At 41.0% G+C, this 16,936-nt stretch overlaps 1 protein-coding gene across 1 annotated transcript in view; it reads right to left on the reverse strand.

The window, feature by feature from the left end:
• Positions 1-10,857, reverse strand: part of rxfp1 (relaxin family peptide receptor 1) — a 131,989-nt gene extending 121,132 nt beyond the window's left edge. Inside the window, exons 1-2 of the mRNA XM_064972675.1 lie at positions 10,854-10,857; positions 10,016-10,162 (exon numbers count right to left, since the gene is read on the reverse strand). Coding sequence (XP_064828747.1) covers positions 10,016-10,162; positions 10,854-10,857 — 151 coding nt within the window. The remainder of the gene's footprint in view (positions 1-10,015; positions 10,163-10,853) is intronic.
• Positions 10,858-16,936: the final 6,079 nt, after the last annotated feature.

Below are 16,936 nucleotides of genomic sequence, written 5' to 3' on the forward strand. Positions count from 1 at the left end.
AGGTGTGATAAGACAAAGACAGAAAAAATGGAAAATGAAAAGTGGATCGGCGGTGGCTAGAAAGCCGGGTAACGTCAACCGCCGAAAGCCGCCCGAACAAGGAGAGGGACCGACTTAGGCGGAAGTTGTGACACACAGAGTTCAAGTAACAGACACATCTCAACATCAACTGTTCAGAGGAGACTGCGTGAATCAGGCCAATAATAAGAAGAGACTTGCTTGGGCCAAGAAACATTAGTAATGGACATTAAACCGGTGGAAATCTGTCCTTTGGTCTGATAAGTCCACATTTCAGATTTTTGGTTCCAACCGCTGTGTCTTTGTGAGACGCAGAATAGGTTAACGGATGATCTCCTTATTTGTGGTTCCCACCGTGAAGCATGGAAGAGGTGGTGTGATGGTGTGGGGGTGCTTTGCTGGTGACACTGTCTTTGATTTATTTAGAATTCAAGGCACACTTAACCAGCATGGCTACCACAGCATTCTGCAGCGATACGCCATCCCATCTGGTTTGCGCTTAGTGGGACTATAATTTGTTTTTAAACAGGACAATGACCCAACACATCTCCAGGCTGTGTTAGGGCTATTTGACCAAGAAGGATGCAATGATGCATCAGATGACCTGGCCTCCATAATCACCGGACCACAACCAAATTGAGATGGTTTAGGATGAATTGGACCGCAGAGTGAAGGAAAAGCAGCCAACAGGTGCTCAGCATACAGTATGTGGGAACTCCTTCAAGTCTGTTGGAAAACCATTCCAGGTGAAGCTTGTTGAGAGAATGCCAAGAGTGTGCAAAGCTGTCATCAAGGCAAAGGGTGGCTACTTTGAAGAATCTAAAATCTAAAATATATTTTAATATTATAACATTGTTTTGGTTACTACATGATTCAATGTGTTATTTATTACTTTTGATGTCTTCACTATTATTCTACAATTTAGAAAATAGTCAAATTAAAGAACAACACCTTAACTGAGTACGTGTGTCCAAACTTTTGACTGGTACTGTATATATATATACATACAGTACCAGTCAAAAACAACACACACATATATATATATATGTGTATATATATATACATATGTAACCTTTAAAACTCAAAGAAAAAACTCCTAAATTAGTTAATCGTAATCATTAGTTCGGTCCACTTCACGTAGCCATTAATGGCATCAAAACATAGCCTATCAAACATAACACCTCCCCATTCCAAATATTAAGTTTGGCAGACTTTTTATATAGATTTTCTTCTTCTTTTTCTCCATGCCAGTAATTGAATGAGCTTACCCAACCGGGACCTAACGTGGGGTGATGGGTTCCATTTTTGGCAGGGAGTACCAACGGTTGAGATCAACAGAAGGTCAGAGACGTGTGGGATGGTCAGTTGGCTTCGTAGGTCAGTGACAATAATGTTCATTGTACTGAACCCACGCTCACAGTCGGCGTTGCTTGCAGAAAGTGTGCCCACTGCAAGGAGTTTTTTTTCAACTTTTCAGGCACATTTCGCCCTGCACAGGACTTGAACTCCACGAACCCCAGTTGTGCATACAGGTGATCTACCAATAGCCTCTTGCAAATCACACTGGTCTCCCCCTCTCCAAATCATGGGTTTTTGGTTTGTTCATGCCAGCTCTCAGGGTCCAGCACAGTCAGCTGGTGTATGCGAGTGCGGTACTCTTCTTCCCTGCTTTCAGTCATCCTACGGTCAGCTTTGTTGGATGTGGTGGTAAACAGTGTGCAGTTAATGTTTCCCACCAATTCCTGGATGGACTGGGCTAAATCGATGATGGGACTCCTTCCTTTTCCTTGCAACTCTGCGTTTTTGCTGTGGTTCGTTGGGCCTTCTCTTTGTTTGACCCAGGATATATGTCTACACTATGTATTCTCTGTATGTACGTGTTCATCAGGCGGTCTACCCTGGGGATGGTCATCTGCCTCTGCTGTAGAAGTTCAGGCAGGTTCTTAAGTTCGGTCAGCACATATAGCATCAACCAAAGGCAGTGGTGTAAAGTACTTAAGTAAAAATACTTTGAAATACTACTTAAGTCGTTTTTTTGTGTTATCTGTACTTTACTATTTATACGTGTGAGTACGTGTCATTGATACCCAAAAGTACTCATTACATTTTGAATGCTTAGTAGGACTGGAAAATAGTCCAATTCACACACTTATCAAACGAACATCCAGCGTCATCCATGCCTCTGCCTCTGATCTGGCAGACTCACTAAACCAAAATGCTTTGTTTATGAGTGTTGGAGTGTGCCCCTGTAAATAAAATAAAAAACAAGAAAATTGTGCCATCTGGTTTGCTTAATTAATATAAGGAATTTGAAATGATTTATACTTTTACTTTTAATACTTAATTTAACTTTTATTTGAGTCATTTTCTATTCAAGCATCTTTACTTTTACTCAGGTATGACAGTTGGGCACTTTTCCACCACTGACCAAAGGTCGTTCACAAAGTTCACGGAGCACAGTTTGGAGAGCATACCTTGGAACTTGGCTCTGTCTTTGTTGTCTTGCTGTTGATCCTGGGAAGCCTCTTCGAAGTGCTTGGCGAGAGCAGGGAAGAATCTCCATACTGCGCCAAGATGATGCAACCCACCTCACACTAAATACCCTCCCTATTATATTAAGCAAGGTGTCTAGCTATTGCACCTATCTCCCTGTTGTTTTTATTGCGTGTAAAGCGAGTCGAGGAATGACTTAGTCATTAGTTCCCCCTGTAGCCACCAAGCCAATGAGCAATACCCTCAAGAACTCATCAGTGAAGTCATTACGCATGAGACAGATTAGTATCTGTTATTTTATGTGGGCTCCACTCATGCTTTGGAGCTCTACGAGGTCCAGGGGGAAAGTAAGGAGTCCATGATGCCATCAACACTCTCAGGAAAATGATGAGGGTCGATTTTCTTTTTTAAACAAGATGGTGGACTCATCAACAAGCACAGTCATTTTTGATTTGTTGTTAAACCTCTTCTGCACAAGTTTTTAATGTAAATATATTTACTACAAGCGTGACATTAAGGTTAAAACTCCCATGCCCCTTGTTCATGACCCAGCTAGCACATTTGGTTCCTTGGAAGTTGTGGGAATGTATGTTTTTGGTTTCACAATGGTTAGGAAAACGAGTCATACGCTTCCTGACCGGTAAAGTTTTTTTTCTGAGAACTGAAGTGAAAATGGTCTGTTCTTGGAATGTTTATCTTTAGGTTTCAGGGAGGTTGAGAACATTTGACTCTGGTTCCTTGAACGTTTTCCTGTGAAAACATGTGCCACAGCACCACAGCTGTCAAGATCGTCGTAAGGAGCAGACCAAAATGCAGTGTGGTATGTGTTCATGATGATTTTTTAATTAAAGAAAGCACTGAACACTGAATACAAACTATAAAAAACAATAATAGAATAACGACCGTGAAGCTGTAATGAGAACTGTGCTGACACAAGCAACTAACATAGAAAATCACCCACAATGACAAAACAGGCTACCTAAATATGGCTCCCAATCAGAGACAATGACTAACACCTGCCTCTGATTGAGAACCATATCAGGCCAAACACAGAAACAGACAAACTAGACATCCAACATAGAATGCCCACTCAGATCACACCCTGACCAAACAAAACATAGAAACATACAAAGCAAACAATGGTCAGGGTGTGACATCAGCAGGCTGCCAACAGCCTTTGCTCCTAGCGTATTTACTTTATACAAAGTCAGCATATATTCAAAGCACATGCATAATTGACACTACCAGATTGCACACGAGACCAAAATGCAGTTTAGAGTTTTCATCGGAGCTGAAAATTCGATCCCGGTCTGCCCCAAGCCCGGTGAGCTGAAGCCTGAGCCACGGCCTAGTCCGACATCACAGAAAAGTTTTTGATTTAAACTGGTGTTGAGAACAATGTGGCGGCAGCAGTGTGAATTTTTTTAATGAATTAATAAAAACGCAAAGAGAGGAAAACTCATCTTAGTTATGATCAACTGAATGAAGAAAATATTGGAATAAAGTAGGCTAATGCAATTTAAGGCATGTATCAAATTGTTGCTTATATTGAAACTCCCAAAGTCATATACAACTGTTAACGCAGCACTATATATTTACATCACCGTTTCGGTTGTTTGATAACAATTAGGCTGGGGAAGTGTTCGCTAAGTTGAGGTGAGTGCTAATTATCATCTTTACTCTAGTTTGCTCATAGCTGATGATACCATTTGCTAGCATGTTATACAAGTGGATGTTGCTCATTGCTCACTTGGTAGCCGGTCCTACTCCCAACAAAAAGCCTGTCTGATAATCAATCAATGTGATTTTGTTTAACTGAATCTGTCTGTGCTTGGTAATTGATCTCTGGCTGGACAAGTGGAAGTGGTAGCCAATTTATTTGTTGGCTTGTCTATCACTGATCAGAAACATTTAGCATGCAATAATGTAGCCTGAATAAAGTGTATTTTCTAATGACTCACGTAGTAGCCTTATATAGCCTTATATATAGCTAAGGCCACTTTCCCATCATCCCAATCCCACTGATACCCCAAATCCTGACTCCTGTCTTGTATGAAAATTCCTAACTTTATTCTGTCATGATCAAAGCACGTCATCGCGGTATTTTTATATGCATAGGCGAGACATGTCACCCGCTTCTCTGTGCCGTCTTGCATTGAGCTTCGGTGAGAATCTGTGATCAACAAATGGTAGGAGGGTAGATATGGATCTTTTTTAAACAGAGTTGGCCCCCCGATAAGATACCTTGATATTTAAACAATTTCCTCTCTTCATCTCCCCGTTATTCATGAGCTGATCTGCTATATGTATAATTATCAACTTAGCCAAATGGGAGAAATTTAATTTGTTGGTGGTTATTTAGCAAGTTTAGCAACTTTGGCCATTCGACTTTAGTTTGACTGCCGTTACAAAGTTTGCGTTATTCGACAACACTACGGCCTACTCTGTCCAGATAGCCTAGGCAGGCCAACTGATGAAAAGGTAAACGTAATGATCAGGCTGGTTCCACCTGGCTACGTAGGTTTAGGTGAATTGCAGCAAAACGCAAAACTGTTTTGGTCAGGTATCACCAACCTAATTCAAGTATTCTCCCTGTTCGATTTCTAGGAATGCTCACAGCGGGTTCATGTTTGTTTGATCCTGAGGGTCCCCTTGCTGGTATTCTCTATGCTGCATGTTTGGCTGAAAACTGGACTATCTCTCGATCAACTGCAACAGGAAATCCTCATAAACAATGCACATCTTCATCTTCTGAGGTGGTGTTAACTGGGAGGGCCTGTGACAGGGTGATACAGCCAAGTGGTAAATTGCAATTTGTTATAAAGAAAGAAAAAGCCTGTGATTCTAAACCTAACCTAAACCTAAACCACACTGCTAACATTATGCCTAACCCTAACTGTAAATTAAGACCAAAAAGCACATTTTTGTTTTCATGAATTTTGACAATAAAGCCAATTTGGATTTTATGGATGTGGTAACTAGTGGAAACCCCTAATTCTATACTTTACAGATGTAGACTGACTGTAGTTCCAGATTGGATTAGATTCAGGCTGGTGATGCCGTTACAGTTTGTTGCTCCTAGTTCACTGTATTAGTCAAACTCAGACAGGAGTTAGCTACCACCATAGCTGCATCCATTATTTAGTTTTGCCCTAAACAATATAAAATAAATTAGCCTGACATGCTAACATTTTCAAATGACAACGTTATATAACCAGAAATATATAGACAATACGCAACAAACTAAAACATTAGCCTGCCTGACTCGCTAGCTAACATTAGCTTCGGTCTCGCTTTATCAAAAGATAGCTACCTACATAACCAGCAATTACGTTATCTACAGTTGTTAGCTAAGTTAACCAGAGAAGCAATTATATTCCAGTATCTCTGGTTATATTCACCACCACCGGTCGTTGCACACCAAGCTAGTGTTGCTGGTGCAGACTCAGCCTCCTCTCCAGCCTCTTTGAGATAAATCAAGGCCGATCCAGACTGGATCAAATCTGAACCAATCATAGATGTCTTTTTTGGATCAAATCAAGGCTGGTCCAGACCAAATCTGAACCAATCATAGTTTCCCAAGTTTGAACAGCACAGTATAGCACAGCACAGCACCGTACAGTACAGTTTAGTAGAGTAGATTACAGTGGAGTACAATACAGTACAATACAGGATATATTGTAGTCTACTGTGCTCTACTATACTGTAATCTGCAAAGTTCTACTGTACTATCTGTACTGTCCAAACTTATAAAACATAGCTGTCTATGATGTCTATTTCGCCCGGTTTGGACCTGTTCAAATCAGATCCATTCATAGACGTAATTTTTGGGTCAAATCAAGGCCTGGTGTGGACCAAATCCGAACCAATCCAAGTTGTCTTTTTTGGGGTCAAATCAAGGCCGGCCCGGCCAAATCTGAACCAATCATATATGTATTTTTTGGGACAAATTAAGGGCGGTACGTACTGGACTAAATCTGAACCAATAGACCTCTATGTTTCCCAAGTTTGAATAGCACAGCATAGCACAGTACCGTACAGTACAGCTTAGTACAGTATATTAGTTTAGTAGAGTAGGGTTAGGGTTACTGTGCTCTAATGTACGGTACTGTACTCTACTGTACTGAACTATGCTGTTCTCCACTTTTCTTTACATTACTGTACCGTACTGTACTTTTCTGTGCTCTACTGTGCTGTACTGTAATCGCCGGTGCTCTACTGTACTATAATGTACTGTACCATACTATACTGTCCAAACTTATGAAACATAGCTGTCTATGATTGGTTCAGATTTTGTCTGGTCTGTACTTCATCAATCGGAACCATTTATAGACATCTATGTTTGGGCCACATCAAGGCCAGCCCTGCCCAGACCAAATCTGAACCAATTATATACGTCTAGATTTGGGCAATATATAGGCTGGTTGGGACCGGACATCTGTGGAGGTTAAAATGAAGGCCGGCCCAGACCAGGTCAAATCATGCTGGACCGGATTTAATTGGAACCTACAGTACCAGTCAAAAGTTTGCACACACCTACTCATTCCAGGGTTTGTCTTTATTTTTACTATTTTCTACATTGTAGAATAATAATGAAGACATGAAAACTATGAAATAACACATATGGAATCATGTAGCAACCAACAATTTGTTAAATAAATCTAAATATATTTCACATTTGAGTTTCTTCAAAGTAGCCACCCTTTGCCTTGATGACAGCATTGCACACTCTTTTAACCAAGCAAAACTAAATCTGACAAAATATCACCAACATGTCTCCTATGAGAGAATGGAACATAGTCAGTCATGTTTACACAAACATCCGGGACGTGACAGAGAGCCACCCCCAACCCCCATTTCAGCCAATCAGATCACGTCTCCCTGTTACTACTCCCCGCCTACAAGCAGAAACTCAAGGGGGAGCCACCAACGGAGAGAATAGTGAAATGATGGATGCAGCGAGCTGATTCAATACTCCAGGACTATTTTGAGAATATGGATTGAAATATGTTCAAGGACTCATCTACCCATGATTCATCCACTAACATTGAGGCATAAACATCATCAGTCATGAGTTTCATCAAAACATTTATTGATGATATTGTACCCACAGAAAAGAAACAGACATACCCCAACCAAAATCCCTGGATGAATTGAGGAATCCGGGCCATGCCGAGAGCCCAAACTGCAGAATTCAACGTCAGCAGAGCAAACCCTGATTATAGGGTTGCGCGCTCCGGATTCCATTAGGGATGCAAAAAGACAATATAGACTCAAACTGGAATCACAATACAACAGCTCAGAAACACGACACCTGTGGCAAGGACTACAGGCCATTATGAACTACCAAGGCATATCCAGCTGTGTGATAACCACCGAGTCCTCCCTCCCAGATGGGCTCAACACATTCTATGCTCGCTTTGAGGCGACCAACACCGAGCCATCCAGTAGGGTTCCCACTGCTCTCCAAGGCTGACTCTGACGAATATTCTCAAGAGAGTGAATAATCACAATGCTGCCGGCCTAGATGGCATCCCTGGCCATGTCTTCAGGGCATGTGCCAACTAGCTGGCAGGCGTCAACATGTCCTTATCCCAGGCTGTAGTCCCCACATGCTACAACCACCATCGTCCCAGTGTCAAAGAACACCAAGGTGACATGCTTACATGACTATCACCCCATTGTACTCACCGTCAAGTTCAAATTCAAGTTCAAGTTTGGTTTTATCACATGCACAACTACAGTGAAAAATGCTTAACTCAGTTTACCTTTGCAAAAGTGCAGTATCTGATATCGAAAAAGTATAAATAATAAGAAAAAAATATACATTTGTTTTAAATCACGAGAAATAATAAATAAGAGAGGAAACTATATACTGGGTCAATGCCAGTACCAGAATAACAATGTGCAGGGTATTGAGGTAGATATGTACATATAGGCAGGGATTAGGAGAAAGTGACTGGTAGAAGGATAAATAATAATAATAGTCAACAGTATGGCAGCAGCTAGGTGATAGACTCTTAAACAGATTCTATTGGTCTGAGCCATGATGCACCAGTACCACCTGCCGAACGGGAACATGGAGAACAGTTCATGTCTCGGGTGGATGTAATAAAAAAAATGTTTGAGGTCGTTTTTTCAACATGAAGTGCTTTGAGAGGCTGGTTATGGCCAACGTTAGTCAAGACCCACTTCAAAGCCAGCATGCCAGACCCACTGGACCCACTCCAATTTACCTACCATTCCAGCAGATTCATGGAAGATGCCATTTCCATTGCTATCCACATGGCTTTATCACACCTGGACAAAAGTAACACCTATGTAAGAATGTTGTTCATTGACAAATGGTCAACATTCAACACCATTGTTCCCTCCAAGCTTGTCACCAAGCTCAGGGCCCTGGATCTCCAAACTACCCTCACCCTCTGCAACTGGATCATGGACTTTCTGACGGGCAGGCCACAGGCTGTGATGATTGGCAACAGCACCTCCCCTTCTCTGACTCTGAACACAGGGGCCCACCAGGGATGTGTCCTCAGCCCACTGCTCTACACCCCGTTCATGACTGTGTGTGAAGCATGACACCAACCCCATCATCAAGTTTGCAGATGACACCGCGGTGGTAGGCCTGATCACTGACAACAACAAGTTAGCCTAAAGGGAGGAAGGCAGAGACCAGGCAAAGTGGTACCAAAACAACAGCCTCTCCCTCAATGTCAGCAAAATGAAGTTGAGTTGATTGTTGACTTCAGGAAGCAGGGAGGAGGACATGCCCTGATTTACATCAACGGGACTTCGATGGAAAGAGTCAACATCTTCAGGTTCCTTGGTGTACACATCACCACACATGAACTGACAACACCACTGCCCTGGTCAAAAGTGTCCTGACCAGCTGCATCATGGCCTGGTATGGAAACTGCTCTGTTCATGACCACAAGGCCCTTCAGAGAGTGGTGAAGATTGCCCAGTGCATCGCTGGAGACATCACCAAGGACCCCGATCACCACAGCCACGGACTATTCACTCCGTTACTGACTGCATTTTAGAGTAGAATGTCCCTTTTTTAAAAATCAACAGAACTGACCTTCTGTGCACTGACAATCTAATTATTAGCTGTCTAATGATTTATTCAGCCTACTTTTTGAACATACTGTATGATAAAAGAGTTGATTAAAAAAAAACTGACTTTTCCACAGTGCTACAAAAAAATGTATCCTGGTGGGGTATGTTCCTGCACAGTCAGAATACTTGCGAACATAATAAATGAGCAAGTAAATCAGGGGTGTCAAACTCAATTCCTGGAGGGCTGTGTGTCTACTGGTTTTTGCTATTTCCTTTTAATTTGTGGCCAATTAAGACCTAGACAACCAGGTTAGGGTAGTTCCTAACGAATCAATTAATCAACTATAAAGGAGGAGTAAAACCCCCAGACACTTGTCCTTCCAAGACTGGAGTACGACACGTGCAATAACTAAATATATAAATGAATAAACTGACAACTCACCACAGTTCTCCTCGTCTGCTTCATTTCCACAGTCATCGACACCGTTGCAGTGCATGAGCTGGGGCAGGCACATGCTCAGGTTGCCACAAGGAAAATATCCTAGGGGGCAGTTCGTCTTCTCCTCTGAGACGTTGAACGAAGTTCCTGCTGAAAATTCAAGAGCCGTGTTTCAATATCAAAGTTGGTGTCTCTCGATGAGGGTAAACACATACTACACTGAACAAAAATATAAACACAATATGTTAAGTATTGGTCCCATGTTTTATGAGCTGAAATTAAAATCTCAGGGATTTTCCATACTTATTTCTTTCAAACTTTGTGAACAAATTTGTTTACATCCCAGTTAGTGAGCATTTCTCCTTTGCCAAGATAATCCATCCACCTGACAGGTATGGAATATCAAGAAGGTGCATCTTGTGCTGGGGAGAATGCCACAGATGTGTAAAGTTTTGAGGGAGCCTGCAATTGGCACGCTGACTGCATGAATGTCCAACAGAGCTGTAGCGAGAGAATTTTATGTTAATTTCTCTATGATAAGCTGCCTCCAAAGTCATTTTAGAGAAATTGGCAGTACGTCCAACCAGCCTCACAACCGCAAACCACATTTAACCATGCCAGCCCAGGACCTTCACATCCGGCTTCTTCACCTGCGGGATCGTCTGAGGGGGAGATGTGTGTGTGTGTGTGGGTGGGTGGGTGTGGGGGGAGTGCTGAAGAGTATTTCTGTCTGTAATAAAGCCCTTTTGTGGGGAAAAAAATCATTCTGATTGGCTGGGCCTAACTCCCCAGTGGGTGGGCTCGGGTGCCAAGTGGGTGGGCCTATGCCCCCAAGGCCCACCCATGGCTGCACCCCTGCCCAGATTTGAAATCCATCGATTAGGGCCTAATTCATTTCTTTCATTTTACTTATTTCCTTATATGAACTGTAATTCAGTAAAAACGTTTAAATTGTTGCATATTGCGTTCATATTTTTGTTCAGTATATAAGTGAGGAGTAGGAACCCATAATAACACCACAGAAAATTCAAGAGCGGTTGACCATTTTAAAATGGGTGTATTTCCTGAGTGGGAGCACATTGAAATATTAAAGGAGCCCTCTAAAAAGTATATACGTAAACATCTCACAGTATCGTCCACTCAAGAGGAGCTAGCTCTACATAATCAGTCAGTGAGCTCTGGATGTGTTTTTCCAAAACACTTCAGCGTTTTTCTAGCAATGTTTCAATTAGCAGTCAATTATGAAAATTTGTGAAACATGAAGTATTAACAGGACTCCCATGGTGTTTCGCTCACAGAGTTGATTTATTCACAGTTCAGAGTGTTTATGTGCTCTCTGGAGAATAGGTTAATTGCATCTGCTTTCATGATAATCAAACTAAACGGGTGTACTTTCACATACAAAGGCCACCCACTGCCCATATGTTCCTGAAATATACCTACATATCATACTGTAGTTTCTGAAGCACACAGGTCTGACTGCTTATGGGCTTGAACCTCAGTTTCCATCCCAACTTCCACAAAATAATCAAAAACCAATGCAAAGCTGCTGACTGGTTGAGTGCCTCGATTATGGAATATTAATCCATATTCAACCAATGGGCCATATACTTTATTGTCCATTGGTTAGAACAGAAATGTGTCTTCTACCTTTCCCAACACCCCCACATACACGCACGCACACGCGCGCGCAAGCATATCCACACTGAGAGGCACAGGGTCAGCCATGGTAAAGCACCCCCGGATGGAGAGCAATTTTGGGGGGTTAGGTGCCTTGGTCAAGGGCACATGGGACAGAGACCAGCAGCTGCCAGTTCAGTTCCATTACCATGTTTTGTGTCGCCCAGCCCGGGGCTGCTGGTCTGTCTCTAACCTCTAGGCCTGGGGTCATCAAACAGATTCAGCCTTGGACCATTTTTTTCTTGAGAGGATGGTCATGGGGCTGGAAGATAATTACAAATAATTTTTAGACTACTAAGTGATGACAAGAATTAATCCCAAACAGATAAAATATTGACTAAAATATCAATTTCTTATCTTGCTTAAATTTGTATACGATCACATATATCTCTCTTTGGTACAGATTTCCAAAATTAAAATCACTTGGAGATGAGCACTTGTATTTCCATGACTGATCAAAACTCATTTTCTCATGTTTATCTCTTGACCCTGGTTAGCAGTATGTTTTGAACATTGAATCGCAAAACAATTGCGGTATCGAGTCACAATACATATAGAATCGAGAGAATTGCAATACATATCGTATTGGCACCTAAGTATCATGATAATATTGTATCGTGAGGTCCCTGGGAATTCCTAGCCCGAGTTGACACATGGTCATCATGGTTTACTGACCAGATAACAATAAGAAATAGGACATCTTTCCCAGTTGTCTTAATGTCATCATGAAAAGACATCTTTACCTGGTTATCCAATGCCTCTCCAATCAGAAAATTTAAATGACACATTTTCTCACTAAGATCATGAGCCTGAAGACTACATGAACCCTAAAGCCGGGTGTGTAACAGCTGATAGTGATAACGCCGTGCTTATTGTAAAGATGAACATGGTTATAGTAAGTCATATGCAAACCTAAGGACCTAAGGGCTTTGACAAACCACAGCCATGCACTTAATCACAAATGTGACAAGAGTAATTCACCTCTCAACCACGCAGGGTCTGATGTTGTGTAATACAGTATCAGGAGAAGGATGATTCCAACCATCCATCTGAGCTTATACACAAGCTCACCTAAGGAAAACCAGTCTGCCGGCTGAAAACTATAGCTACCAAGAATCCGAGAAGTACTGCAGATCCTTGGATCTGCTGATCTTAGATGAGATACTGTGGAACGTAAACATCTTATCCTACTTACTGTTGTTTTTCGCAGTCTGTGCAGGCTCAGTTTCGCTTAGTATCACTTTTGAAGTTCAGATGGGAACAGTAATGGTTGGAATGGTAACTGACTGTAGGACTCACATGTACATGTAGCTATTATAAGAACTCCTGCAGAGCTAAGTGTTTCTTGCAGTAAAACTATAAACCTAATATGCATTTGTCTCGGAAGCAGGACTGAAAAAAATATAAATGAATTTCATCTTGAGGATGTGCGAATGTGCACTAACAATAAAAAGTTCTGTGTAGCCTAAAATAGAAAAAGAATCAGGCAACATAAAGTCTGACCACATAAAATATGCATCCAAAATTAATTGAAATACTATCAGAAGTGTGGTGGATCGTTTTCACAGTTTTTAATTTCCTTAAAACCGATCAACAAACCGATTAGGAAATTAGGAAATGTAGCACCGGAAAACTCTGAACGTTTTTAAGCCTCAATTAGATATTATTCTGCTTATACATTCCAACATTTGATAGGCTATTTGTTAGTCAACTAATTAGATACAAGCAGCTTCTCTTCTGTCATTATTTGATGCTCTAGAACAGGGTTTCCCAGACAATGCTAATTTGGTAAAATGGTTGTCTCAGGCAGTTATTGACAGGATGAATTAGCATCAGCGGCCAAAGTGAAAAACCGCAATTACTGGTAGCAGTTCCATGGCACTTGGTCAACCCCTTGCCAATGGCTGTTCTGATGAATGCTCGTTCCACATCCCACAGTTTCCAGGGATTAATGGAGCATTAATGCTGGGTAGCATTAGCAAGGCTAACTGCTTGGTATCCAATGGAGAGGCTAATCTACTGTATTTGTGCCTTCCCTAGAGGCGTGGTCGGTACATTAGGAAGAGCCAATGGAATTCTTGGCAAATTTCTATTCTGCTGTGGTCAAATTCTGTAAGAAGGCAATTGCCCAGCTATAAAGGATGATGTCATATTGCTTTAATGTATAAATAGCCTAAAGGATACGTTTTTCTTACATCTAAATCTCTACTTTTGATGTAAATGGCATGTTATAGAAGGATCCAGATGTGATATATTTTACCCCAAAGAGCAAATCACTTTCTCATACTTGTTCTACAGTATGGTGGCACTGGAAAAACATGAACAAAGGCTCCAAAAACACCCAAGTACGTCCTTTTAGAAATGGCAAAGCTCTCAATATAGCGTTGCAGGTCTTAAGATGTTGTACACACAAAATTGTGTCATTCCAAACTTTATACGCAATGGTATATGTGTACAACATTGATTGACCTGCATCATTAAACAGAGTGCTTTGCTGTTCAGAAAATAATTGAGATTTGGTTATAAAAAATGTAAACTTCTCCTTTAGTGTTGACATAGTTCACCTTTTAAGCTAATGAGCACAGCTTGTGGAATCTAGTTACTATACATCTCTTATGATAACCAAAGGGTATGAATAAAGATTCTTATTTTTCCTGATATACTGTATTATATACCAAGTGGTTGTCAATGTAACACTTACGCCTGATAAGACATCAGTGAAACATTTTCTCATTTTCTCCTTTCACAGTGGGATTACATCATTCAGTTAAGTTTTATTTTTCAGACCAAAGGAGCACTTAACCTTCTTAGATTGTCACTGGTATAAAATGTATAGATTATCTTTCAAAACTCATCTCTCATCTTTTCAAAGACAGAACACCTTTCCCGAAGACCTTAAAAAATGATCTGCATGCTTCACTGGTGTTGAACATTCATATTTTACCACCAAAGATTACCAGATGTAGAGAAGAGATACATCAGTTATCTTTCAGAAGTCCTTGCTCATCCATCCTAATAAGAGCTGCTTGTGTGTTTCCTTAACAAATCTTGAAACCATCTCTCTTGTGTAACATCTTTCAAAAGATATTTGCAAAGCTATTTATCCAACATCTGTTCCCACCATAGCAGGTGATGCAGTGAACGGCCTACGCCAATGTTGTAAAGCCACACAATCATGTCAGTTAAATTGCATGGTTGCACGTGGGCCATGTCATCAACTACAACCTCAAAAGCCTCACTCCAGTCTAGTCATACTGGCTGACCATCCCAGATAATTGCATTTGATCTCAGCACATTAAAAGTCCTCTTCACCAGGGATAAAGGTAAATGCCAGTCAAGATGGAATTGTTAACACTGACAACCTTTTTCCAACATTCTCCCTCTGAGACATAAGCGTGTCATATACAGTAGTTGCTCTGAAAAGTTGAAGGGAAAGAGCGATCAATCTGTGTCTCTACTAGGATCAAAAGGGAGATCTGCATATTGTATAGTTAGGGTAATTGATATAAAATATCCACCGCATTTACAGAGCCGTGTCATTCCAGATGCAGTACATTCCAAATACAGAATATCATAGAAGCCAAGTTCTATTTGTAAATGTCATGGGATGCATTTGCTACAATGTTCACTTTTTAGTTGGTGGCTGACTATTTGATAGCATTTGGCGTTTAATCCTCTCTGACATCTGCAATCGATATCAATCACATAAATACCAAAAAATCAAGTGTACCTTCACTTGTCCCTTCTTACCCCTATGGTGTCCAAATTAGGACAGCTTCCCAAACACTAAAGTCCTAGTCCACTCCAAAAATCAAGGTTTGTCAGGCATTTTCCAATATTTAAAGTGGCCTGATGCTGAGATGAGTCCACCTTCCATGCCATCTGTTACAATAAAGTTCCAGATCAGCCCCAAATGAATGGGAAAGCTGACTCATGGTGACATTTGATAACGTTTGAAGAAAGAAGAAACATCTGCCACACTGATTTTGGAATGAAGTAGCACTTTCAATTAGTTTGCATGGGACACTTTAAAAGACATTTGCCTTTCACGTAGCCTGTGTGCTCAATGACATTTTCATGCTGTTGGTTTCTAGTTTGAAATAAACTTAATCATGTTACAATACTATAACTTATTGATTACTTCACATGTATAAGGAATGTATATATTGGGGACAATGAAGGGTGGATAGAAGCTTGAGGTAGGGGAAGTGCAGAAAGTTAATATTCTGTTTGAACATGTTATTTTGTTACTAAGGAGGGAGGCAAAGGTCAACCGTCTGGTTTCAGTTTCTGATAACGCAGGCCAGCTGCGGAACTAGGGAGAAGCGAGGAATTCAAGTCAACACTTGAAGTGACAAGAAACCTCTGGAAGGGGGGGCCGGAGGGGCTGTGTACAAAATCCATGCAAATGAAAGTTATTTTGGTCTGCTGATGTTGACCAAGACTGATGTTGATGCGTTTCTCAGTCCATCTGTCAATGTGGACCCTTTCCAGCACCGAGCCGCAGAGCAACCTTGTGCTCTGCCAAACATTTTCTTGGATGTGTCTTACAATATGTGTAATGCTAATACAGTATGTTCAATTATTGATTTTTCTAGTCAATATATGTTTGATATCTGAAAGTGTTGACAATGTTATTTATGCATGACTCTCAGGGCCAAAATCTTTGCCTTGCCAATTTGAGGAAAGCACAGTGCAAGACTAAAACATTTTAGATTTAATGTATGAGCAACAATATGTATCTCTATGGTATGAACATCATGAAGGAGATGATTTCTATTTCATTGACTCTCTACTGATGTTCATTCCACATCACTAAAATAAGGTGAACAGTTATTTAAAAAGGTCCCATGACCTCAATACTCCCTTACAAACAAATTGTGGGAAAATACAGTACATTATTTATAGGACTGAGACCCTTGCAAATATCTCCAAACGTCATAAACAGCACCACCTCAATCAACAACAATATCTGAATGCGAAACATCAGCAGTGTCACGTCCTGACCTTAAGTTCCTTTTTTATGTCACTATTTTAGTTTGGTCAGGGCGTGAGTTGGGGTGGGCATCTATGTTTTTGTTCTATGTTTTGTTTTTCTGCTTTTGGCCTGCTACGGTTCCCAATCAGAGGCAGCTGTCAATCGTTGTCTCTGATTGAGAACCATACTTAGGCAGCCTGTGTTCCCATTATGATTTGTGGGTAGTTGTTTTCTGTCTCTGTGTCTGCACCAGACAGAACTGTTTC

Source organism: Oncorhynchus masou, chromosome 9, assembly GCF_036934945.1.
Source record: "Oncorhynchus masou masou isolate Uvic2021 chromosome 9, UVic_Omas_1.1, whole genome shotgun sequence".
Lineage (NCBI taxonomy): Eukaryota > Metazoa > Chordata > Actinopteri > Salmoniformes > Salmonidae > Oncorhynchus > Oncorhynchus masou.